Below are 25,725 nucleotides of genomic sequence, written 5' to 3'. Positions count from 1 at the left end.
GGGCACACGGCGAGTATGCGGTAAAAGGTAATTGGGACACGGAAGATCAATTAGCTGACCATTTCTCCTACTTCAATTCAGCCTACCCCGATGACTTATCCCTAAGCGATTTGGACAGAGACTCCATGTCTAACATTTCATACTCGTCAGGAAACCAATTGAAGACTAGAGGTAACTGGCCTGATTCTATCATCCATTGGACAACATGGAGGAGCGGTGTTACGCTTCTCTGGTTTGCTTCACGTCACATGACCAATAAACGTAGCGAGGAGAACTTCTAGTATATTCTATATACCTAATATTGTAGCCTTTAACAACAACGGAATCCCAATAATCATCCAATTATCCACAAACTTCTCAGACTTGCCTAACATTGTTAGCAAATAACTTTGCTATGGAGAAAATCGTTCCCCGAGATAGACTCATGTGCTATAGTAAAATCAAATCCTGATAGGCTGAAAACGTTTAAAACAAGAGACCCAGAATGAAGTTAAAACTACACGTTTAAATAAAAAATCGAGATCGTATAAAATAGATGCAGCAATTTCTCATTTGTTCAGCACAAAGAAAGACGAGACTACGATGATGTAATGAATATGGGACAGAAGGCTAATCTTGTGGTGAAGGTCCTCGAGCCTCCAACGATTTCGAAAACAGGCGATCTCGCAATTCAAGAATACTTCATATAACATAACGCAGCGACGTGTATGCATTGATGTTCCTGTTAGGGTGTTCCAAGACACTACCGTCTCACGGCAATAGAGCATAGTGCGCAGCTAGCGTCTGAGGCCCTACATCGGTACTGTCTTCTAATTCCCGAGGACAGTATCGTTTAAATCTCCGGCAATAAAGTGCCTCAAAAAACCCCGTGAGCGGGTATTGCAAGCGCCGTGGCCCTTGGAACTTTGGAACCAGCACTTTCAGCGGCTAAAATGCCTCGAGGACGCACCTACGCACACCCACGCACCCACGCTTTTGAGATCCAAGCCTCAACGCCAACCAGACTTCGCGGCGGTGGATATTTCGCACCTTCCGTCCGCAGCGATCTCCGTTTACCCCGCTCATTTCTTTTCCTGAATAAGAAATGAGAGCGGCTTTTTCCTTCTGTCTTTTCGGCAGCTTTTCGCGTTTTTCTACGAGTTTTCTTCCATAAACGCGCATCCTCTCTTACCGTGATTAAAAAGAAAAAAATTGAAAATTTTTCAAGATGCGTGGCATAAGTGGAAAAACCTGCGATGCGATACCCTGGAACTCAAAGATGGTCTTTACATTTGACGTGAAAAAAAACATCCATAATGCTGGTTTGTGCTTGTTAGTTTTTCATGCTTTTTCATTTTTCCTTTCACTTCACTTTAAGATACTTTCATGCCTTAATTGAAAAAAATTTTTTCATCTGATTTCTCTTTCTTATCTCGTTGCATAGATTTTTACTTTCAAGTATTTTTTTTTTATTTCTTGCTTCTAATGGGTCTTCTTGAAGTTGATATTACGAACTCTATTGCTCATCTATGGAAGCGGCATCCTTATTAGCCAATTTACAGTAATACAGTATCGCTGAATACAGACTTGTTTCCTGCTATTTCTTCCTTACACAAAAAAATGACTATCCTAGAGGAGCTTGATGACGCAAGTATTCCTCAGAAACTAGACAATCATATATTTTTTGGTTCCGTACATTCGCTGACGCATACAGATTTCCTGGTAGAAAACAACGTTAGATTTTTCATAAACGTTGATATATCAACAGAGCTAATATCACATGTCTATCACGAGGTTCGTCCAAACTTGGCCGATGAAATAGTGATCGTGAACATCGACAATAACTCTCAAATACCAATAGACAGTGATTTGGTACGTTCCTTCCATTGGCATAACACTTCGCTTTTGCAACAATTGATCCATCATCTCGATTTCCTCGGCGATATTAATAATAACGGCGAACCGCTAACCCCACCACCAGAATCACACTACCGAAACGCATATGTTCAATTTGACCATTCCACTGACTCACCATCGATATTAGATAGGCTTTTATATGGTAAAAAGTCAGAATATTCCCGTACAAATATTTTTCAAGTTACCAATGAAGCGAAATTTCAAGTCTTTAACGATCTAATTACAATCTTCAAATACTCTATCGCTCAAAGTGGGAATTCTAATAGTAATATACTCGTTCTCTCGGAGAACGGCAGCAGCGATGAAAACTTGATAAGTTTACTGATGTCAACCGTCTTAAAAGAAAATCCAACCTTCAACGTTTACCAGGCCCTGCAATTCGTTAAATCTATTGCGGTAATTCCTGACACGGTAAGAGATGAAAAAATCTTATGGGCCACAGGATTCATCAACTATCAAGAATTAATCAAGAAAAATGAAATGTATTGGGGCCTAGGTTCGCAAAAGGGTCTCAGACTTACATCTCTTGCGTCCCCAATATCAAAAATAGAAAGAAAACAAAGAAGACGCGACGACTCAAATATCATTCGCTCAAAGCTACCACAACCGAGACAAAACCCCTTCTGCTCAGCAGAGAGACCTAAAAGGGCTCGCTGCGATTAGCGTCACGAAGAAGAAGACTAAATCAATGTCCGCACCTAACGAACCATAACACTATTAAATGACACTAAGAACACCTTCAAAATTTTTTTCTTATAAATGTATATATATGTATATATAGATAAATGCATAAGCATTGACAGGCTCCTTAATTATGTATCATAATAATGACAAACCATTTTATTACACTATTACCAAACCGCTTGCTTTTCAATATCTGGTTTACATGATAAATATATTCCCATTTTTGAAATAACAATCCAACAATCTCCTGCAAATCAGCTGTTCCATTTACTACGCTTTGCAGAATGAGAAAGTGCCCACTATTGATATTATAATGCACCTGGCCTAGAATATACAAATATTAGCAAGTAACGGGGGAAAACTACTAAAACATAAATAAACACAATATCAAATTTTTAGGGTATAAAAAACTCTCTATATATGTATAATTTATACGCATATATATCAGCTTAATAATGATGCACCTAACAATACCCTAGCTCTCTTAATTTACATAACACACGCGCAAAGAAATAGGAGACCAGACAAAAAACTAAGAGGGTATTTTTAATGGCACTACTCCTTTGCATTCTTTTCTCTTTTCTTCTGGCCTTCCCTTTCCAATGTACTAATATTAAATCGTAATGATTATGGTACCTTTCACCTATTTCTAAGCAGCATTTGGAACCTTTGCCAACACATCGAATGAACCCGTACCAACATTGTTCAATTTACCAACCACAATTCTAGCAGAAGGACTATCTAATTGCTCACGCTCATTATCTAGAACAGCTTTGGTCAAGAACTGACATGTGGTTTCATAGGACATTTTCATAAACGATGAAGTAGATGTTTCCATACCTTGTCTGTTAAAGGCCAGGTAAGTACCTTGCCTGGTCATCATATCAGCAATAAGGTCTAAATGACGGAAAGAAACAGAAATAGCATAACGAGAGAAAACATTATTGATTTCATTCACAATGGTATTTCTAGCAGCTTCTACACCGTACGTTTTCAACACAGCGGCAACATCATTGGATGTAATACCATCAACGTCAATAAATGCCTCTTGATCCCACATGGCTTGGAAATTAACACCTTCTGTGACAAGAACACGTTTTCCGTTTTCAGGTTCTGGATGGACACAACGATCAATATGAGGAATTTGTCTGATGATAGACTTCCTACAAATTTCTTCGACAATGTTAACCATCAACAACTTTTCTGTATCGGCTGCTAATTCTAGCTTAAATTCACACCATTTACCCGACTCATCATCGAAATTGTATTTGGTGATGAATCTATGATGAGAAATAATAGCTGATTGACGATCACGTTGCACTTTGCTCATATTATTATTAGCCTCCACAATATTCTTATTGATTTGTTCATTCATGTCAACGTCTTCATCCTCATCAGAGTCAGAATCACTTTCTTTATCGGAATCAACACCTTCTTCATCAGAAGATTTTTCAGCTTCTCTCATAGTTTCAATTTCATCCTCATCTGGCTCATCATACGAAACTGCTTGCTTAGTCTTCTTATGACTTTGTTCTTCATCATTATCTTCTTCCAATCTTTTAGAGTTGGAAGAGCTGCTTGTAACATCTGTTTGTAGTCTTGGTACTGCAACACCAACGTCTGGTCCAGTAGTTCTCTTTTGTTTTTTAATTTCCTTTACAATAGCAGCTTCTAGCAAATGTATAAATTGGTTAGATATAACATTTTGTAATTCTTCTTTGGAAACATCGTATTCTTCACTGTATTCCTTGTTGTCAAAAAATCTCATATGAATAACATACGAACGAGCGGCACTTCCACCAGCGGTATTTGAAGTACCAGTAGTTTCAGTGACTATCACCCTATCTATCACTTCAGATAATAGAACTTTCGAAATAGACTTACAGAAAGTGTCAGCTTGCTCATCAGAAACATCATTCCAAATAGGCAAAGTCATTTGTGGAGTTTTAATAGCCGCAGAAGCAGTCATAACGATTTCTCTTAAACGAGGAATACCCAATGTCACATTAGCGGCACCGTGACCAGCAAAGTGGAAAGTATTTAATGTCATTTGTGTCGAGGGTTCACCCACAGACTGCGAAGCAATAATACCAACAGCTTCACCTGGATTAATTAGAGAACGCATATATTTCAATTGCATCAGGGCCCTGAATTTCTTTTCGTTAACACCATCTGCTGATTTGAACAATTTGGTGTTCTTGTCCAAGAAAGACTCCAATTTATCTTGGAAGTTCTCAGAAACAGAACCCAAATACTTCGCAGGATTATACTTGGCTAAAACAGGATCATATTTTATAGACTGATTGTAATGAGGCTCCTTGCTATGCTTCTTTCTATATTTCAAAGTCTTTTTGGAGTACTTCAAGGCCGATTCAACATCCAAATGTTCAATTAGTGCTGATGGGTTATATTTCTTTAATAATGCATAGTAATTTTCCAAGCAGAACTCGAATTGAGTCATATGAGACTCCTTGGTGATGTCGATGGCATCACCACCATACATGAACTGCACCAAAGTACCATCTGCGTCTCTTATACTGTTATCGTAAGATACGTGCACACCCTCTAATTGTTTTGTCAGACAACGCTGCAAGTAACCGGATCTAGATGTCTTGACGGCAGTATCAATTAAACCTTCACGACCAGCCATACAATGGAAATAATACTCCTGTGGTTTTATACCAGAGTAGAAACGACCCTTCACATAACCACCAGCCATGGCATCTGTTTCGTAAGGTTTGAAAGAAGGCAAAGTTTTACCACTAACCATTACTGGCACTCTTCTACCCTCTAAAGCTTGTTGACCCAACAAACACATAATTTGAGAAACATTAACGTTAGAACCTTTAGCACCAGAAAGCGCCATAGCTTGCATGGAATTATATGGGAACTTTTTCATAGTACCATCTGGAACACATTTGGAGACGACTTGAGAAGTAATGGCATTGACCTTGGAGGATGTAACAGCATCAAGAATACCTGACTTATTATTATCACGTAGTATTTCTTGTAGCCTCTTTAATAACTCTAGGTCATCTGCTGGTGTATCTTTATCTAAATTAGTGACTTCTGCAGCGGCTTGACGACCAGTATCAACAGATGTCTTCAAAATGTCGGTCCTCCATTTGTTACCCTCTGCTGTTAAACGCAAGTCGTCCATACCACAAGTGAATGCTGTAGCAGTAATATAATTGGTAAATAGTCTACCCAAAACAGACAAGACTTTCGCAGCGACTTCTGGGCCGTAAACTTCGTGCAATGAGTGAACAATACCATACTTGGAGGCACCGTATTGTGACTTATCTAAAATACCGCATAGCAACGCACCGTCTTTGAAGAGAACTTCGTTTTCCAGAGATCCTTTACCCCAATATTCGTTCTTGATCTTATTTTTAGATATTAAATTGATACCAGGCATATCTGGAGGGGTAACGTTTAGCAACACTGTTGTGATGATTTGTTTACCTGTCCATAATGGATATGGCTTGAAGATGGTTGGAGGCAAGGTAACAATCTTAGATCTTGTGGTATGACCGTCCTCGGGACGGATGCAACCGTAAATATATTGCTGATATTGTTCTCTGGTGAAGAAACTGTCTTTACTTGTCAGCCAAACACCAGCAGAAATATGGTCTTGAATCAAACCTCTAACTGGAGAACCGGAGGTTGGTGTCAAGTATTGAGAATCAGTATTTGCTAAATTTAGTGCTTCTGCTCTAGCATTTTCATTTTGTGGGAAATGCATATTCATCTCATCACCATCGAAATCTGCATTATAAGCACCTGTATTCGCATAATGTAATCTCAAAGTCTTTTCGTTGGGTAACACCCTAACTTTATGACCCATCATGGAAGCTTTATGTAAGGTCGGTTGACGATTCATCAAGACAACGTCTCTGTTCTTGATGTGACGATAAACCTTTTTGTTCAAAGTGTGAGTAGAAACGTTTGAAGATGGTGTTAACAGTTGGTTAGCTAATGCCTTACGTTGCTCCACAGACATACCGATCAAAGAAACCAAAGAACCATCTTCATTCTGTATCTGAGTGGCACCTGGCCATTTATCAGGACCATTAATAACAGCTTGACGCAACTCTGCTATGTTATAAGCCGTCACCGGTTCTGGGTAAGTCAACTTAACAGCAAAAACAGGTGGGACACCAATTTCGTTAGTTTCAATATTTGGGTCTGGAGAAATAACAGAACGAGCAGCGTAGTTAACACGCTTACCCATCATATGTTTTCTAAATAGACCTTCCTTCTTTTCCAGAGCTTGTTTAACACCAGGAATTGGAACCTTACCACTGGTTCTACCTTGTGCTTTGGTAGAATCGATAAAAGCATTGACATCGTTTTGAATAGTAACAAAGGCATTCATTAATCTACTGAAAATCACTCTTCTATCTTCCAGAGAAACTTTGTCCTTTTGTAGCTTAGATAAATCATCATTTAAGTCCCTAATCAATAATGACGTAGTAAGAACCTTTGACAACAACTGGTTTTGAGAATTTTCATGAACTTCTTCACCAAGCTTAGAAGGCAAACGGAATCTAGTTGGTGGAACCACAATGACATCCATAAAAAAAGAGTCTGCCTTGACTAATTTTCTTGATAAATTAGGTCTCGAGTGAAAAACATATTGTAAAACACGTTGCTCTTTCCTGAAAACAGTGTCCAAAATATTCTTCACTTCAGTAGATAAGATATATGTTGAACCGGTCCTTGGTCTAGCAGTAGGATTCCTACCAACGTCAAAACTCTCTTCATCATTTGTAGATTGGTCGCCAGAACCATCCAATTTCTTAGCTTGCTTTTGCTTCTTAATCATATCTTGACGAATGAAGCCTTTTACCCTATTGTTTGTAATTTGTTTTTCATTCAAGGCAGTTTCAAAGATTTTTGTAAAACCATCCTTTCTGAATTTTGGTGAAAACATACCACAATTATCACACTTACCTCTGGATAATAGCTTCTTGTGAAATTCGTGGACCAATTTCTTTCTTTCATCATTTACAGTAGCGGTGAAAGAGCCTCTCTCAGTGGTTCTACCGTCTGACAGAGCTTTAGCAATGGCCATGTCAACAAACTCTGAACGCTTACTTTTCAGTTCACTTAAAAGAGTGGAGGAAATATCCTTTGATTGCTTACTTTCTTCACCATCCATTTCATCCTCATTATCTTCAATAGCTTCATCGCCAGTGTATATACTGCTATTAAGAGAGCCCAAAGTTATTTCGTCTAATTTGTAAGATTCGTCTATCAAACCGTATTGCAACAATCTCAACTTACATGCGTAACGATGAACCTCCACTGACTTCAAACGGAAGTGATGACAGAATAAACATGATGCTCTCAAATAAATATATAACTGATTAAAGAACAATGGATTATAACAAGGGACAGGTAATTCAATGTGACCTTGGTGACCAGGACAAAATTTTTCATCCAAACCACAAGTTGAACACAAATTCCTTAAGAATGCACCTAAGGCTAAGTCATATAAACCGCCCGATACTGGATGACCCAAGTTATCTAAAACCGTTGGATTGGTAATTTGCTTTGCTGATAGATTTCTAATCTCTTTAGCTGTTAGGATCCCGAAATCAACGGATGTGATTTCAGAACCAACCGGTTTAGAAATATCCATTTTTATTTCTTGCTTTATTTATAATCGAAGTACGGCAAAAAAAAAGCAGAAAAAGGATAACGTTCAACTGTATAGTTAATGGATACCTAAGACCAGAATTATTAGCGCGGTATCTTTGCTTTTGACGAAGAGTTTAAGTAAGCATAAGAAACCTTTCTAAGAGATGCGATGAGATTTGAAATAAAAAAATTTTTCTTTTTTTTTTTTTTTTACCAAAAATTTTTCACTATAAAATATTACCGAAGAAAACGGGTAATAATAGGAGCTAACTAAGAAAAATAAGCATGCTAATTATATGAAAGCGCAACGCCTTACATCCACTCTCCATGATTTCTAAGTTAACTAATTTTAATTATAAGAGAAGTTAGAGAGATCTGACACGGTGAAAGGTATGATTCCTGGGCTCTTCCGAAAGCGGACAAGGATTACGACGTGGATATGTTTTGTTCTTGTAAAGTTGAAGTCAACTGCGAAGGTAAGTTCCCATTAATCAAGATGCAGTAATGGATATATTTTTGTCCTGGGAAACTTGGCAGAATCCTTACCTACTTCTAAGTGCCGCCTTTGTATGCTTTCTTGACGGCAAATATTACTGTCGTCAGGGAATGACAAAATACCGATGCGGGTGTATGGGTGTTTTGAAAAAAAATTTTTCTGCAATGAAATACTAATGGCATCGCTAGTAGGATAATGTGGTGGAGGTTTACAATAAGATAGAGCCGAAAGAACTAACGTTCTAGGCTCCCTCGTTGTTTTGCTTATATAAAATACTAGTGGAAATATAAGAGACGGAAGTGAATCATGTCACAAGTAAAAAGAGCCAACGAGAACCGCGAAGCCGTAGGATTCATCAAGAAACACAAAAAACAGGTTACAAACCCAATTGATGAGAAAGATGGAACTTCCAACTGTATAGTGCGTGTTCCCATCGCTCTCTATGTTTCTTTGGCACCAATGTATCTAGAAAATCCCTTGCAAGGTATCATGAAGCAGCACTTGAACCCATTAGTAATGAAATATAATAACAAAGTTGGAGGTGTTGTCCTAGGTTATGAAGGTTTGAAGATTCTTGATGCTGATCCTTTAAGCAAAGTTGATGCATCAGAAAAATTAATAAAAATTACACCAGATACCCCTTTCGGTTTTACTTGGTGCCACGTAAATCTGTACGTTTGGCAGCCACAAGTTGGAGATGTTTTAGAAGGTTACATTTTCATTCAATCCGCTTCACATATTGGTCTTTTGATTCATGATGCGTTTAATGCCAGTATCAAAAAGAATAATATCCCTATGGATTGGACCTTTGTCCATAACGACATGGAAGAAGATGCCGACGTGGTGAACGCAGATGAAGATAATGGTAACAATAATAACGAAGAAAATAAGGACAGCAACGGTGGAAGCAATAGTCTGGGCAAATTTTCCTTTGGTAATAGATCTTTAGGTCACTGGGTAGACTCCAATGGTGAACCTATTGACGGTAAATTGAGGTTCACGGTGAGAAATGTTCATACTACAGGAAGAGTTGTTTCTGTGGATGGTACATTAATAAGCGATGCCGATGAAGAAGGTAACGGCTATAACAGCTCCCGTTCCCAAGCTGAAAGTTTACCTATAGTTTCAAACAAGAAGATTGTATTTGATGACGAAGTTTCTACCGAAAACAAGGAGAGCCACAGGGAACTAGACCTACCTGAAGTGAAAGAAGACAATGGTTCCGAGATTGTATACGAGGAAAACACCAGTGAAAGCGACGATGATGAATCGAGTGATAGTGATTAGGACGGGGAAAATGAGAAAATTTAACATAAATAGAGATCTACGTTATTGATATAGGATAATATAAATAATTGTACATTATTGCAATGCTGATAGTCGTTAGTCCTGCACATTTAGTTAATTCGCGACAAGTTCGATAATAAATTAACAATATTGAAGTATATTCTGAATTATTTTTGCTTTAGCCTCCACGTTAATGTTCTCTTTTTAATGATGTCATAATTATGGTGAGATTTTCAAGGAAAAAGCGTTGATTAATACAGAAAAAAGTGACACAAAACATGTTTTCTGGCCCTGCAATAAATGAGATGTCCAATATCGGAGGAAAGTTTGTATCTTATATCTTATTGATACTTTTAAATGCACAAAACCCGTGTGATTTAAGGCTTGCCAGGAGAGAATGCCAGGTCAAGAAAGTGGTTGCGTGACAAAGCGCTTACAGAATGAGCTGCTACAGCTACTTAGTTCTACAACAGAAAGTATTAGTGCGTTTCCTGTAGACGATGATGATTTAACATATTGGGTAGGTTATATTACAGGCCCTGAAGAAACACCTTATAGTGACCTTAGATTCAAGATTTCATTAAACTTTTCTCAAAACTATCCTTTCCACCCGCCAAAGGTGAAATTCCTGAGTCCAATGTGGCATCCAAACGTGGATAAAAGTGGCAACATTTGTTTGGATATTTTGAAAGAGAAATGGTCCGCAGTGTATAACGTAGAAACAATCCTGTTGTCATTGCAATCCTTACTAGGTGAACCAAATAACAGATCTCCACTGAATGCTGTGGCAGCGGAGCTTTGGGATACAGATATGGAGGAATACAGAAAAAAGGTTCTGATCTGTTATGAAGAAATCGACGATTGCTGAGTGGACAAAAGTCAGGTGAAGAAATGATAAGAAAGAAATTTTAGGCTCTTAAACTCTTGGCAATTTTCTGCGGCGTTCACAACCCGTAATAGTTCAGTAACAAAATTGATAACATAACAATCGAAAAAATACTTAATGTAAAGACAAATCCTCATATATAAACGAATCTATATAAAAAACCATAAATAAAAATATATCGAATGTGTTCTAAGAATAGAAAAAACCGTAACCTTAACCTTAACCATTTAAATGCCTCATCTCTGCATTACTCAGTGAGACTATTATATTCCGTACCTATCAAATTTACCCACTTAACGATGAAACAATACGTTATTACAAAGGTGCACCACCTTTCTCATAAGTACTTTTCAAATTGTTTATCCTGTAACCAACCTACCTTTTCAAACGCAGCAAATAGCCTCGATGCTTTATTAACGTCTATTCTGCAAGCCTTTTGAGCATCCGTTCTCCTGAACGGCAATCCCTTTTTAAATCTATGGACTTTCTCTAAGAAGAACCTTCTTTTAGAGTCCAGATAAAGATCACATGGAAGTCTCAAGATCTGTGCGAGAACCAATTCTGCAGGATGCAAACGCTGTCTGAGAGGATCCTGACTTAAGTCCATTGAAGAGCCCTTCCATTCCACTTTTAAAACTTTATTATTGCCATTGGGCAAAGTATGCAGAGGTGGAGAGTAATCCGGTAACTTTTCCCACGACATGCTTGGAATATACTTGGGGACATTATTCACTACACCTTGAGAGGCCAATGGTGAAGAAATAGTATGGAGAGACTTCTTAACTTGACGTATCGGAGTCACTGATCTAACTGGAATTTCTTGACCACTTTCTTCGTCATAGTTTTCTGATCCGTTTCCATCATCACCGTACAGCTCCCTTGATCTTCTCTTAATCTTCCTGTCGTATCTCCTTCTCTTGGGCAGTACTTCCAAGTTCGCAACAGGCTTTACCATTTTCAGTCTCCTATTCTCCTTGGCAGGAATCCTTTTCGTTGTTTTCATATCTCGGAAGAAACTATATTGCGATAAGAAATTCCTCGTATTATGATTATACTTCTGAGAGTTCAAGCCTGCTTCCCAAACGGGGGTCAACATGATGAGCTCCCTATGATCGCTTTTCACACCGATCAATTGAGATTGGTTTATTATGGGGCAATGTCTCAGCTTGGGCGACAATGGAGGTGAAGGTATCAGGTAGTCATCGACACTTGCGTCCAAAGCACGGACAACGTTACCATCGGATATCTGTCCATGTGGGGATTCCATCGAGTTCAATCTCTCTTCAATATTATTCCTGACCACAGCCAATTTCTGTACTTGCTGATGTAATTTGTAACCTAGTTTATGGGAAGCGGGATTTCCGTTAATACCCGCATTCAGTTGAGGATGTTCCGGTGCAGGAGAATGAAATTGCATGTTATCTAGCATCGCAGTCGAGATAAAAATGTTTCTTCTAATGTTTATTATGCTTTGATTCTCTATGATGTTTCTTAAATATTTAAACTAGAGGAAGTGTCCTAGATATATAAGATCCGGTAAAATTTTTAACCCAGGCTATGCTGATTAAAAATCCTTCTAGAAGAGCCACAAAACAAGAAAAAGAAATGTTAATTTGAACATTTCTTTTTCCCAGGGACCCCGCGCCTGTGCACCGCATCGCCTTTTAGCCGCCGATACGCAAAGATGACAAGTACAAGAATGGTCAGAGCTTTTGAGGTGTGCCCACTCCAAACAACTCTCTGATCAGATCATCGATTTCGTGGGAGAGTGAGAAATCGTGCGTGTAGTTTATATTTCCAACTTGATTCAACATTTGGTTTTCTTGTTCTGTTTCCAGCTCGGTATCCTCCTGCAGCTTTTTCGGCAGATCATATGCGGGATATAGTTGTGTGTAGAAGATATGATTAAAAAATTCCAACTGTGCATTCCATGAGTCTTGCTCACTAGAACGGACTTCCTTTAGCTTCTTTAAACAGTTGATGGCCAACAGGCATGAGTAAAGCTGATAGAGATTTCCCTTCGTATAGTTTCCGAATTTCTTCCCGAAATTGTCCAGCAAAGTCTTCAAGTCATCAATGATCTCTATAACTACCGTTTCTGATTCTTGGGAGTCTTCTATGAATGGCTTGTTGAAGGTAAGCCGAACTATATAGTAGCAATACCAGAAGTAAGATATGGTGGGATCTGTAGATACGTCATCGTTATCGATGAGTGTTTTGGACCATTGCAAGAATTCAGGTAGAGATTGTCTCCAGTTGTAGACCTGAGAGTTGAAAGTATTCAAATACTTTAGTTTTTGTGCTATATCTTCCGACTCGATGAAAATTTTAGAGGTGAATATTTGTACAAGCCTGGACAAAATTATCAAGTTTTTCAGAGGCAAGGATATCTGTAAAACATGTCTTCCAATAAACCTAAACTCTTCCGTGCCATTGACTTCTGGTAGTTCATCTGATTCTGGCATTGTTGAGTTACTGACGCTTAATGTGGACGTTCTGCCCAACATTAAACAAATAAAATGATCCGCTATGTAGCAACCCCAGTAAATCCTTGATCTTATTTCCAACTCACTTTGGGTTAACTGTAGATTGTTATCATCAACGTACCATACTTTAGGGTCCAATTGAAACCCCATGTCGTAGCCGACCCTGATAGCTAGACCGGAGAAATACCACCCCAATTGATTATTGCCCTTCCCCAATTCGTAAAAGGCTAAGCAAAATAGCGCTTGTACTGTTGTGATACGGGCTGTACTTTGCTCATCAAAGACGAGCTGTAATAAAGTCTTCTTGCTTCGCTGATAATATACTTCTGAATATTCTTGTAGGTCCGGAGTAAGCCTCGAACCCACGGCACACATGGCATATATCAATTCGACAGAACAGTAACTTGAGTCTTCATAGTTATTCTTGGAGTGATTGAAGAAGCCATAAAGAAAACTTTCTCTGTGAACAAAAATAAAATAACCAGGATACAACCACTTATAAAAATTAGAAAGTGATTTCAAGATCCTGGGATCATTATTAATAGAGTTGGGATTATCGTCATTCAGTCCTCTTACAATTACAGTGGTCTTCAAATCGGATATGCGTTTCTTCAGTTCACCATTAACTAGGGTGGGATTACTGACGGTTATGCCATCTGAAAATGTAGATGGATCTGCAGCAGCTGTTAATGAAGACGCAGGCAACAAACTGTCCGATTTTACTGGTTGCTTCCGTTTGTAACTCACAGGTCCTTCAGGATAAAGACTGCCCTTTACTAACGGCTTCTTCTTTTTTTCACCTTGTGGTGTTATCGATCTTCGTAAAAGTAGCTGATCATCAAGAGACTCTCCAAAATTTTGCTTTTGGGTGTTGAAAAGACCTGAATTTAAAGTGGAGCGCTCTGTTTGTTGGTCAAAGGACGGTAGAGGTTGACTAACCTTATCATTATCAATAATGAATGTACCTCTAGTTGCGGGAATTGGAAGGGAGGGAGTTTGGTCAGTATAGTTGATTGAGACTTGGGAAGTATCTGGAAGAGCTGACAATACATCTCCTACCATCATTCGATTCAGCATTTGTTCGTCATCAGGGTAGATCTTCTGAACGAGATTTTTTAAGTTGGTCTCCAGCTGAGCAATATGGCTTTCCAAAGACTTCACATATTTATTGGTGTACCGTTTTTTTCTTAAGTCCTCGTCATTAACATTACAAACCAATTCCAACCTAGAACAGTTACCACAGGGAAAGCCTAAATCACATTTTTTCCTTCTATTTCTACAATTAGTGCATGCAAGCCTCTTTCTAGTGCTGCTGCCATTAACAAGTGTATTTGCAGCTGTTCCGGACCGTACATTGGCAGCAGAAGAACTTCTAGAATTTTCTTCGTTTGAGCTCGCGTTTGTGCTACTTAAAATGTTGCTGGTCATATCCGTTGATAACGCTCTTTTAACTGTGTGCTTTTTCTCATTCTTATTTTGCCACAATGGCGCTGTCATTTTTTGGTCCAGATGATACTATATTCTCTGCCTATTTAAATATTAATAAAGAGAGTCAATAGAGGTTTATTCATATAATAGAGGCGTTTACAATAAAGCAATTGATAACCGTTTAGGCAATCATCAGCCCATACCTACTTTCCATTTTTGGTCTCATCGCTGATTGCAATCTGCTCGAAAAAAAAAAAAAAGAAAAAGAGCGAAACAGACTTTGCCTGTGATCTTTTGTCATCACTAAACAACCCAATGACTCATGGGAGCATACGCAAAATCTTTTATGCTGTTCCCTCAAAAGGCAGAACCTATATTCTTTCTATAGAATTCTCTTTTTACTTGAGTAGGCTTTTTGTGAGACATTTTACGTCTTAAATCTTACATAAGTAGTTAATTATGAAAGGACCTTCATGCACAGAAACACTTCTTCGATGCTCTTGGAACCACTGCGCAATAGTTTCTTCCTAAAAGTGGTTATAATTCGTCATGCAGAGGAGCGGCGTTGTCGTAATCTTGGTATTCGCTACTATCGCTTTCTCCAGATACTTCTTCATCCGTAGGGGAGGATGCAAATATATTAACACTTTTTTTCCACTTAGCAAGAAGTTCATTATTAATGACTAATTCCTTCTTGAAGGACCTCTTCAGGGATCTAATCGGAACCTCAAGTTGTAGGTTGTTAACCAGATCTTGGCCAATATTGACAAGAGATCTGGCATCTGTGGATATACGTTGATAGTGAATTCTGTATTTATCACCCGCATCTAGTTCACGAAACCTTTTTAAGTTTACAAGAAAGCCCGGTTCAGTAGAATAAAATTCTAAATTATTTTCCCTTAGCATTTTCTCCCAATACCCCTCTTTCCAATAACCATCACCACTCATTCGGAATAATCCTAGAGGTGCACGTTTGAGGCCTTGAAATTGAAACATGTCAAAAGGATCAAGTGGTGTTTCAGTAGGGATCATATATAATATTTTGGAGACATTTTGAGGTAAAATGACATCTAGGAACAGAAACTTGGATACATCCCTCCTCCTTAAAGAAAATCTTTGCGGTCTTAACCATCGAGGCCATTCATAATCCAAGAAAATGACACTGCCTCTCATTTCACTAGAGGAATTTATGTACTCACATGATTTTCTTAAATTGTTGGAGATAAATGGCTGATCTAAAGTAAAAAAATTCACTTTCTGCGTTTTGGGACATTTAGACAAAATGGATAAAATCATTTGCTTATACCTTTCCTCCTCTTCCGGTCCAGTTTCTAAAATAGTGAAAATATTGATTGTTGTATCATCGTCGCCTTCTTCCTCATGTTCTTTCTCGTGTGAGGGCTCTTCTGAAATTTTCACAGCAATTTCTTGTGGGTTGTACGACACTATATCCAGTAAATTTGATGGTATGAAGTCAGGATGCCCGTCAGTAGAAAAAGACTGAACAGTATATCTTGAATCACAACTTTTTATATAGCAACCCTTTAAAAACTTGTCGATATGGAACTGTCCATAACCAAAGGTTTTCATTGTTGTAGTTTTGTCGATGATGTTCCCCGCAGCATCGGCAAGTGCTAGACATACACCCCCTATACCATCAATATTGCCAGCTGAAAGAACTGTTTTGTTAGAAAACACATGTAATTCTATGAGCAATTTTTTTAGCCGATGATTGTTGTCTACGATGAAATAATTAGGGACATTCATTTCGATATCTACTCCTGGATCCGACTTGCTATTCTCAGAAGTTATTGATTTGACAATCTCTGCGTTATCAACATATATTCTTCTAATGGGGACAACGTTTAATTCCAGCGTCGGCATTAAAACTACTTGAGTATTAACAAATTTCAAAGACTTAAATTGCTCAACAAGAGAGAGAATCATTTGTGATCTCTCTTCAAGTGGGTCTAAAATTAGCAATAAATCAATAGGAGCTGATTTTCCATCTTCGAACATTGTCAAATTATTAGGTTCAAAAAACTGATTCAAATCCATTCTTGGCAAGCTACTTTCAGTGGTATAATCGATGCCATTACCGTATATATGCGTGCCTTGGTAAAATAACTTAGTTAGAATAGAGGATATCATTTCTATTAAATCAGGATCGATTCTTTCCTGTGAAAAACCTGGGAAAAGTAAGTCTAGGGCGAAGACTGAATCGATAGTTCTTACAGCTTCTCTTTTTATTATTGCTTCGAAATGCTTTGTTTCTGGTACTTCATTTTGATCAAGATGAATAAAGCGACCGTTCAAAGCAATAAATGAACCCTTCCCCAATTCAAATAATGGAATATCAGGAAGCCATTTATGAAGGCCCAACCTGTTTAAGCTAATTTTTGTGCGTGTGTGACTTTTTCCCTTTTTAAATTTCAAGGCGTCAATAAGTGTATTTACTGGGCCTATCGGATCTTTTTGGGAAAAGCTACCACGCAATTGAAGCCAAGTGTCTGAAATATCACCTATATGAATGATTCTCATCCTAACACCAACAAATGAGATATGCAACAAATTTTTCAATCTTTTCAAAGCATGAATAGAACTAAAATCATCAACCAGTGTAATCGTGTGTAATAAATTGTATTCTTCATTCTTAGTATAAGAGATTATTCTTTCTGGGCAGATACTTTCTAATACAGTATTATTGACCGAAGAGTATAGCGAATCGGCAAAATAATTTGGCGTATATTTATTATGTCTCAAACTTGCAGATTTGTAGTGTAATAAGTCCCTCACACTGGTTTGTTTGTTTTTTGGAGAGGAGATGCTTAGTTCTTTACGAATGAATTCAGTGTCCTTCTTTATAACTTTTGCGATCAAATAGTTCCAAGCGTTTTTTTTAAATGGGTAAATCTCCCCATTAATTATAATTGATGTTTCGTCGATTTGAAGTTCATCAAGTAGATGAAAAACATCTGGAACTGATATGTGCTTCGAAAATTTTGCATTCGCAGAAAGACCGTCGGCAAGCAGCATTGTTTCCAAAAACGTTTTCAACTCTGTCAGATCGTCAGTTGAATTTTTGAGCTCGTAAATTTTATTGACAACGGATCTATCACTATTGGAACTAAATGGCAAAAGTCCGACTCTTTGTGGATAGCCTTGGGAGACAACATTGACGGCACGAACTAATCCACCCAATGCCTCCTTGACTTCACTATCTTCTAAATGGGCAAAATCTATAACGAATATGATCTCTGACCAGTTTTGCCTTATCTCAGGCAACTCTCCAAATTTTGATTTATCAAAAAATGCTTGAACATTATTTACTAATTCATTATATTGCGGATCGGTTTCGATATCGTTGAAGTATATTACTGATTCTGAGAACCCTGGAATTGTGTGAAGATCCAATTTAATTGGTTGTAAGTTTTGCAACTTCCCTAATGAAAACTGAGAAAATTTATTTAGTAAGAACTTGGAATCCAGCACGCCTTTTGAGGGCTCGAGATTTTGCAAAAGATTTGTGATTTTCAGTAAACTTTGATGTTCAGTTTTTAAAGCAGTAAGCAAATTGTACGGGTTCAGTGAAGTAATTTTCCAGTTCTGTCCATTAATATAGAGACCCAACATGTTATAATCAAAGCCTTTACTATTAAGTTTTTCGTTACTTGCTATTATATCCTTGTTGACAGTAGAAGCCCTAGCCAGTTGTTTGGAGATTAGTGGAAAGTTGTTAACAATATTTTTAGTAAAGTTTAGAGTGGCTATAGTATCTTCTTTGTCTTGATAAAATTCCGAGATTAACGATGTTACTTTCAAATCAAGTTCACGTAATTCTTCTGGTTTTAGGTCATAAAGCTGATCATCGTGGTCTACTTCAACTGATATTTCGTTTGGTACAGTAGATAGTATTTTCTTCAATTGAGGTATTGAACTCATGCTAGAACCATTTTGTAAAGTAATTTCAAGTGGGAAATCTAAGGGATACTCCACACTTTTTCCATCAAGGGAGCATGTTGGTCTCCAAATAAATCTAATCTTTCCCTCTTCATTCATGGCTTCCATGAATAAATTTCTATTAAATTCTTCGAAGTCAGGGTCATTAATGTTAGGACAACTGTACAAGATCAAAATCGGTGCTTTAGAGTTAGCGCCAATGACAACATCGTAAGGCTGTATAACATCAATATCTGGGATTTTCTGCTGGGTTATTAAATCCTTAGATTTCAAATAAAACACGTCATCGGGCTTCTCGTACCTATTACCATTCAAAACAAAATAGCTCTCATCTATATCTTCCGGTTCAGCATTAGAACTGGTACTCCACTCTATCATGCCCATAGGGTAAAGATCAGCATACAGTTCCAACAGATCGGCCACATCCTCTTCACCGTACCGTTCCCTTAATATATTCGAAGTTAGCGCCACAAGGTTTTCTTGAGTATCAATCTCATCATCCAAACCGGTGACCAAAGGGTATAAATCAGCTAGTAGCTGGCCATCAAGATCGTCTAGTAAGTGAACTAAAATAGACCAGACCTGAACAGATTCGGGTATGCCATATCGTAAGCTATGGGCCAATGAACGAAGCGGCGCATACAATAATAACGATATCAACGCCAGTAATCTCATGATCAACAGACGCACTCACACGGATACGTATATATTCCACTAGCACAATTGTTCCATAATACGCTACATATTAAGCACACGTATTGTATGTGCTATTAACAATCCGGGTAATTTTCACATCAATAATATCTTAAATTTATATACACCCACTATATACTGAAATTAGATCAACACGTAGCACAGAAGGCGCTGAACAGCACTCAAATGGTGGTAATGACTCATCTCAGTCGTGTTATAACCAAGTTCAGAGACGATAACAGCAAGCACTTCGGTTCAATCAACAATATACTCTCCAAGTTCAGTACTCCCAGAGTCCTATGAAACTCCAGATATATCCTAATTAATATACAGACTAAACCTAATAATCCCAAGCCCTAGAATTTAATTTAATCATGATCGACGAATTGGCCGTTTCTTTTTTCTCTTTTTTTTTTATTCGCTCGATGGATAGTGAGTAAAACAAGAAAAGCGCAGTTGGCGATTACCATCAGATATGAGGTAGTTTGATTGAACGATTTAGAATTTTTAAAAAATTAGAAAAAAGGCGTGCTTCCAACATCTTCTCATTTAAGACAAGACGACGTCAACTACCGGATTAAGGAACTTGACTCTTTCTTTCAAGAAGCAATTAACTACATCAACTAGAGCCATAATGACGATCGGTGATAAGCAAAAATGGACCGCTTCTAATGTCCGTAATACCTTTTTAGACTATTTCAAGTCCAAAGAACACAAGTTTGTCAAATCCTCTCCAGTCGTTCCATTTGATGATCCAACTTTACTTTTCGCTAACGCCGGTATGAACCAATATAAACCTATCTTTTTAGGTACCGTCGATCCAGCTTCCGATTTCTACACCTTGAAAAGGGCTTTCAACTCTCAAAAGTGTATCAGAGCCGGCGGTAAACATAACGATTTAGAAGATGTTGGTAAAGATTCCTATCATCATACCTTTTTTGAAATGCTGGGTAACTGGTCGTTTGGTGACTATTTCAAGAAGGAAGCGATTACCTACTCGTGGACTCTGTTGACTGAAGTTTACGGTATTCCAAAGGATAGATTATACGTTACTTACTTCGAAGGTGATGAAAAATTGGGCTTGGAACCTGACACCGAAGCCCGCGAATTATGGAAAAATGTTGGTGTTCCCGATGACCATATATTACCTGGTAATGCAAAGGACAACTTTTGGGAAATGGGTGACCAAGGTCCATGTGGTCCCTGTTCTGAAATCCACTACGATAGAATAGGTGGTAGAAATGCCGCTTCTTTGGTTAACATGGACGATCCTGATGTCTTGGAAGTCTGGAATTTGGTTTTTATTCAATTTAACAGAGAACAAGACGGTTCTTTGAAGCCATTACCTGCCAAGCATATTGATACAGGTATGGGGTTCGAAAGATTGGTTTCTGTCCTGCAAGATGTTAGATCTAACTACGATACCGATGTCTTTACACCTTTATTCGAACGTATCCAAGAAATAACTTCAGTTAGACCATATTCTGGCAATTTTGGTGAAAACGATAAGGACGGTATCGATACCGCTTACAGAGTTCTAGCTGATCATGTCCGTACATTAACTTTTGCCTTGGCTGATGGTGGTGTTCCAAACAATGAAGGTAGAGGATATGTCTTGAGACGTATTCTAAGAAGAGGTGCCCGTTACGCTCGTAAATACATGAATTACCCAATCGGTAACTTTTTCTCTACTTTGGCCCCAACTTTGATTTCTCAGGTTCAAGACATCTTTCCCGAATTAGCTAAGGATCCTGCATTCCTCTTTGAAATCTTGGATGAAGAAGAAGCTTCTTTCGCCAAAACCTTGGACCGTGGTGAAAGGCTATTTGAAAAATATGCTTCAGCTGCTTCTAAGACTGAATCTAGGACATTAGACGGTAAGCAGGTTTGGAGGCTATACGACACTTATGGTTTCCCAGTCGACTTGACTGAATTGATGGCTGAAGAACAAGGCTTAAAGATCGATGGCCCAGGTTTCGAGAAAGCCAAGCAAGAATCATACGAAGCATCCAAAAGAGGTGGCAAGAAGGATCAAAGTGATTTGATTAAACTAAACGTTCATGAATTATCCGAGTTAAACGACGCCAAAGTGCCCAAGACTAACGATGAATTCAAATACGGTAGTGCCAACGTCGAGAGTACTATTTTGAAACTGCACGACGGTACCAAGTTTGTAGATGAGATCACCGAACCAGGTAAAAAGTACGGTATTATTTTAGATAAGACATGTTTCTACGCCGAACAGGGTGGTCAAGAATATGACACTGGTAAAATTGTTATTGATGATGTTGCCGAATTTAATGTTGAAAACGTTCAATTGTATAACGGTTTCGTTTTTCACACTGGGTCTTTAGAAGAAGGTAAGTTGTCTATTGGCGACAAGATTATCGCTTCATTTGATGAACTACGTCGTTTCCCTATTAAGAACAACCACACTGGTACACATATCTTAAATTTTGCCTTGAAGGAAACTTTGGGTAATGATGTCGATCAGAAGGGTTCTTTGGTTGCTCCAGAAAAACTGAGATTCGATTTCTCTCACAAAAAGGCAGTAACAAACGATGAATTGAAGAAGGTTGAAGATATTTGTAACGAGCAAATCAAAGAAAACTTGCAAGTGTTTTACAAGGAAATTCCATTGGACTTGGCTAAATCCATCGATGGTGTTCGTGCTGTCTTTGGTGAGACTTATCCAGACCCAGTTCGTGTAGTTTCTGTTGGTAAGCCAATCGAAGAATTATTGGCCAACCCAGCTAACGAAGAATGGACCAAATACTCTATCGAATTTTGCGGTGGTACCCATGTCAATAAGACCGGTGATATCAAATACTTCGTCATTTTAGAAGAAAGTGGTATTGCAAAGGGTATCAGAAGAATTGTTGCTGTTACGGGAACTGAAGCCTTTGAAGCCCAAAGATTGGCTGAACAATTTGCTGCCGATTTGGATGCTGCAGACAAGCTGCCGTTCTCTCCAATAAAAGAAAAGAAATTGAAGGAACTTGGCGTTAAACTCGGTCAACTTTCAATTTCTGTTATCACAAAGAATGAACTAAAGCAAAAATTCAACAAAATTGAAAAAGCTGTAAAGGATGAAGTTAAGTCAAGAGCCAAAAAGGAAAACAAACAAACTTTGGATGAAGTGAAGACCTTTTTCGAAACCAATGAGAGTGCCCCATATTTAGTCAAATTCATTGATATTTCTCCAAATGCCAAAGCTATTACTGAAGCCATCAACTACATGAAATCCAATGATGGTGTCAAGGACAAGTCAATCTATTTATTAGCAGGTAATGACCCTGAAGGTCGTGTTGCTCACGGTTGTTACATCTCCAATGCTGCTTTGGCTAAGGGTATTGATGGTTCAGAACTTGCCAAAAAGGTATCCAGTATCATTGGTGGTAAAGCTGGTGGTAAAGGTAATGTTTTCCAAGGTATGGGTGATAAGCCAGTCGCTATAAAGGATGCAGTTGATGATTTAGAAAGCTTGTTCAAGGAGAAGCTTTCCATTTAAGAAGTAAAAATAATACAAAAAAAAATGCATAGGAGTTCTTTTTGTTTATTTAGTCCTTAATAAAAAGTATCAATGTATAATTAGTTTTAGTTTAATTATTTATTTGTTTACAAAGACAAAAGAATTTGCTGTTAAAAAAGAATTTTAAGTAATCTTTTTTCTTACATATGTATATATACAGGTTTATGCTAATAATATTGTAAAGTTTATCATGAAGGTCGCCTTTCAATTCTTCTTATCTTCTATCAACCATTTCCAAATCATGTCTCTGTTTTGCTTGTTTTTAATATCATTCTCCATATTGAATTTCTTCAATTTCGAAAGGCCTTTATTAATTTTATTGTTCGACAAATTAGCCTCATTATAATAGCTGGTACCATAAAGCAATACTCCCAGCCGCTGCTTGGTCGATTTCCACCAGTTTCGCCTTCTTCTTAGTTTATTTGACAGAGAAATAGAAGCCGGCGTTTTGAGATATGCAGTAGAGTTTGCGGGTGAGTTTGGATACATAGTCATCTTTGTCACAGATCTTAAAGAATTAAAATTTTTCTTGGTGATATAAAGGGCAGAAACGATGGAGAACATCACCACCGAAGTAAACCCCCATTCACTCTCCTCGATAAAGTTTTTTAAATTCATACCATAAAACGCAGGTAGTACAGATGCTACGGTGAATCCCAATGTATAGATGGTAACTTTCAACTCTAACAGCATTAATGAGTTTCTATTTGCGTCCAATATGATGTTGACGATTTCCTCAGTGGATTTGATATCTTGAATCAAAGATTCCGATTGTTGAACATATTCATCACATTGGGTATAGTAAGTCTCTATAAGCATTTCCAAGTCCGAAAAATTGTCCTTCGGAGACTTCTTAACTGTCAGGTACATGTTTGCTAGATCATCGTCATTTTCCAGTAACTCATCTAATAGATCTCTGATCAATAAAGTCTTTTGGTAAAAAAGGGTAAGATCTTTGGATTTAATTAATAGATGGCGCAGCTTAAGTCTATTGACCTCGTTCTCCAGATCATTTAAGATTTGGATACAGATTTGTGAGTGAAGCTTGAAGTCCGTTTCCAATGCGCTCATTACGTTGATAAAAATACTCTCGAGGGCTCTATGCTCATAAAATTGAGAGTTGTTCTTGGTGGAAGATAACTTAGACTCCAAGTCATACATGAGTACACTCAATTTGGCAGCGGCGGAGGGGTTTGTTGTGTCGAAGACGTAGACTTTGTCTCGTTCAATAAGAGCCTTGATATGTAATAAGTTAATAACAATACAGTTCGGCTTGCACATGATGGTTGGAATAATATCAATAGAAGAGTTGTCTATTTTCCTCAGATCTCTGGGGAAAAGGGAATGTTCAGTTAAAAAGGACCATTTAGGAAACTTCTCGGACATTGAGATGATATTTCCCTTGGAATTGAACACCGTGCACGAGATGAACAGTGAGTCGGAGGGAGAAATGGGCTTCAACGACAGTAACTGTTTCCGCAATATGGTGCCATTCGTTTTTGCAGTAGCGAATGTATCGGCATAGCTTCTAAGAAATGCTGTGTTTGGTCTTCCAAAGGTTATTCTCGACAAAGGTTGGAAACATGATATAGAACGCACCAGGAGACGCCGATTCATGAGATGCTTGAATGAAAATCGGCTTTAATTTGATTGCATATACCGTTACAATTAGTCTTGATGCGATCTCAAGCCCTATTGTTCTCTCATAATGCTGCCAAAAAAAAAAAAAAAAAAAAAAAAAAAGAAAAAAAAAAAGAGGCAAAAGACTGGACCATAACAGAGAGGAGAGCAACATACAAAAAAAAAATCTGTTAGAGTGTATATGTAAGTATGTAGTTATACAAGCTGCAGCTCGATCAGTCAAAGAACTTTCTTGTCTTGGAAGGACCGTACAATTCCAGTCTGATGGCGGGCAATGCCTCTTCACTTAACAATTTCAATCTTTCCTCCAAAGTGTTGTTAATTTCAATCTTGTCGGAGGCATTGGAGACCACCACACCGCCGGAGATGACGTCTTTGTTCAAGTAATCCTTGGAAATAACAATCTCTTCCAATGGTGCACGTTGGGCCTTTTCGCCGTACTCACGCATAATATCGTCCTTCATCGACTCGATTAAATCAGCGTCTCTTTCAAGAGCCTTGACAATGGCCTTAGGCTCCAACAACTTCAAAAGAGCTTCCACGATCAATGATTGCAAAATGGGCTTGTACTCATCCCGGTTATTGGCAATGCCTGACAACTTCTCCTTGGTTTCTTCGAATATCCCGTCCAGCGACTGTTCACGAGCAGAAAGAACCTTCAACCTCATTTTGTTTGCTATCGTCGACTTGGTAATTTGTTGCGAAAGCATGGCCTTCTTCAACTTGCTCTTGAAGTTGCCATCAATGTTGTTGGTTTCATTTCTTACAATGTTGGTCTTCTCAATTTCGTACTCTTGGTCTGCCTTCAATTGGATTTCCTTCGCTTTTTCTTCAGCTTCCTTTCTGATGAAAGCTTGCATCTTGTTCAATTCATCGTTCACTTGGTTAGGTGTCAAAGCAGTAATAGCGGAGGACATGCTGTATCGGGTGGTGCGTGGCCTGTTCTGTGCTCTTTTTTTGCAAAACAGTAAGAAACAACTTTTCTTGCAACTGCTATTGTTCTTTGCTGATATATAGCGTGAGTCCTTATCGAAATGGCCGCTTTCGCCCCTCTCCGTGGCGGGTGACCTCGGGCCCACTTTTAGCCGAT

General features: G+C 38.2%; 10 protein-coding genes across 10 annotated transcripts; 4 read left to right on the top strand and 6 right to left on the bottom strand.

Annotated features, from left to right (window-relative positions):
- Positions 1–1,599: 1,599 nt before the first annotated feature.
- On the top strand, positions 1,600–2,559 carry SPAR_O04470 (uncharacterized protein; the record flags this gene model as incomplete). Its single annotated transcript, XM_033913560.1, has 1 exon — positions 1,600–2,559. The coding sequence occupies one exon, from the start codon at positions 1,600–1,602 to the stop codon at positions 2,557–2,559; it is 960 nt and encodes a 319-aa protein (XP_033769451.1).
- Positions 2,560–3,229: 670 nt separating this feature from the next.
- On the bottom strand, positions 3,230–8,227 carry RPA190 (DNA-directed RNA polymerase I core subunit RPA190; the record flags this gene model as incomplete). Its single annotated transcript, XM_033913559.1, has 1 exon — positions 3,230–8,227. One exon carries the CDS (start codon positions 8,225–8,227, stop codon positions 3,230–3,232), a length of 4,998 nt encoding a protein of 1,665 aa, XP_033769450.1.
- An 801-nt stretch (positions 8,228–9,028) lies between these two features.
- Positions 9,029–10,009, top strand: RPA43 (DNA-directed RNA polymerase I subunit RPA43; the record flags this gene model as incomplete). Its single annotated transcript, XM_033913558.1, has 1 exon — positions 9,029–10,009. The coding sequence occupies one exon, from the start codon at positions 9,029–9,031 to the stop codon at positions 10,007–10,009; it is 981 nt and encodes a 326-aa protein (XP_033769449.1).
- A 397-nt stretch (positions 10,010–10,406) lies between these two features.
- On the top strand, positions 10,407–10,877 carry UBC11 (putative E2 ubiquitin-protein ligase UBC11; the record flags this gene model as incomplete). The annotated part of the gene is made up of 1 exon (XM_033913557.1): positions 10,407–10,877. One exon carries the CDS (start codon positions 10,407–10,409, stop codon positions 10,875–10,877), a length of 471 nt encoding a protein of 156 aa, XP_033769448.1.
- Positions 10,878–11,232: 355 nt separating this feature from the next.
- Positions 11,233–12,324, bottom strand: SPAR_O04430 (uncharacterized protein; the record flags this gene model as incomplete). Its single annotated transcript, XM_033913556.1, has 1 exon — positions 11,233–12,324. The coding sequence occupies one exon, from the start codon at positions 12,322–12,324 to the stop codon at positions 11,233–11,235; it is 1,092 nt and encodes a 363-aa protein (XP_033769447.1).
- A 274-nt stretch (positions 12,325–12,598) lies between these two features.
- TEA1 (Tea1p) lies at positions 12,599–14,878 on the bottom strand (the record flags this gene model as incomplete). The annotated part of the gene is made up of 1 exon (XM_033913555.1): positions 12,599–14,878. One exon carries the CDS (start codon positions 14,876–14,878, stop codon positions 12,599–12,601), a length of 2,280 nt encoding a protein of 759 aa, XP_033769446.1.
- Positions 14,879–15,346: 468 nt separating this feature from the next.
- Positions 15,347–19,444, bottom strand: KRE5 (Kre5p; the record flags this gene model as incomplete). The annotated part of the gene is made up of 1 exon (XM_033913554.1): positions 15,347–19,444. One exon carries the CDS (start codon positions 19,442–19,444, stop codon positions 15,347–15,349), a length of 4,098 nt encoding a protein of 1,365 aa, XP_033769445.1.
- Positions 19,445–20,096: 652 nt separating this feature from the next.
- Positions 20,097–22,973, top strand: ALA1 (alanine--tRNA ligase; the record flags this gene model as incomplete). Its single annotated transcript, XM_033913553.1, has 1 exon — positions 20,097–22,973. The coding sequence occupies one exon, from the start codon at positions 20,097–20,099 to the stop codon at positions 22,971–22,973; it is 2,877 nt and encodes a 958-aa protein (XP_033769444.1).
- A 225-nt stretch (positions 22,974–23,198) lies between these two features.
- On the bottom strand, positions 23,199–24,611 carry MRS2 (Mrs2p; the record flags this gene model as incomplete). The annotated part of the gene is made up of 1 exon (XM_033913552.1): positions 23,199–24,611. The coding sequence occupies one exon, from the start codon at positions 24,609–24,611 to the stop codon at positions 23,199–23,201; it is 1,413 nt and encodes a 470-aa protein (XP_033769443.1).
- Positions 24,612–24,850: 239 nt separating this feature from the next.
- Positions 24,851–25,552, bottom strand: VMA4 (H(+)-transporting V1 sector ATPase subunit E; the record flags this gene model as incomplete). Its single annotated transcript, XM_033913551.1, has 1 exon — positions 24,851–25,552. The coding sequence occupies one exon, from the start codon at positions 25,550–25,552 to the stop codon at positions 24,851–24,853; it is 702 nt and encodes a 233-aa protein (XP_033769442.1).
- Positions 25,553–25,725: the final 173 nt, after the last annotated feature.

The sequence above is a fragment of the Saccharomyces paradoxus genome, chromosome XV, assembly GCF_002079055.1.
Source record: "Saccharomyces paradoxus chromosome XV, complete sequence".
Classification (NCBI taxonomy): Eukaryota; Fungi; Ascomycota; class Saccharomycetes; order Saccharomycetales; family Saccharomycetaceae; genus Saccharomyces; species Saccharomyces paradoxus.
This window is presented reverse-complemented; position numbering and strand designations above follow the sequence as displayed.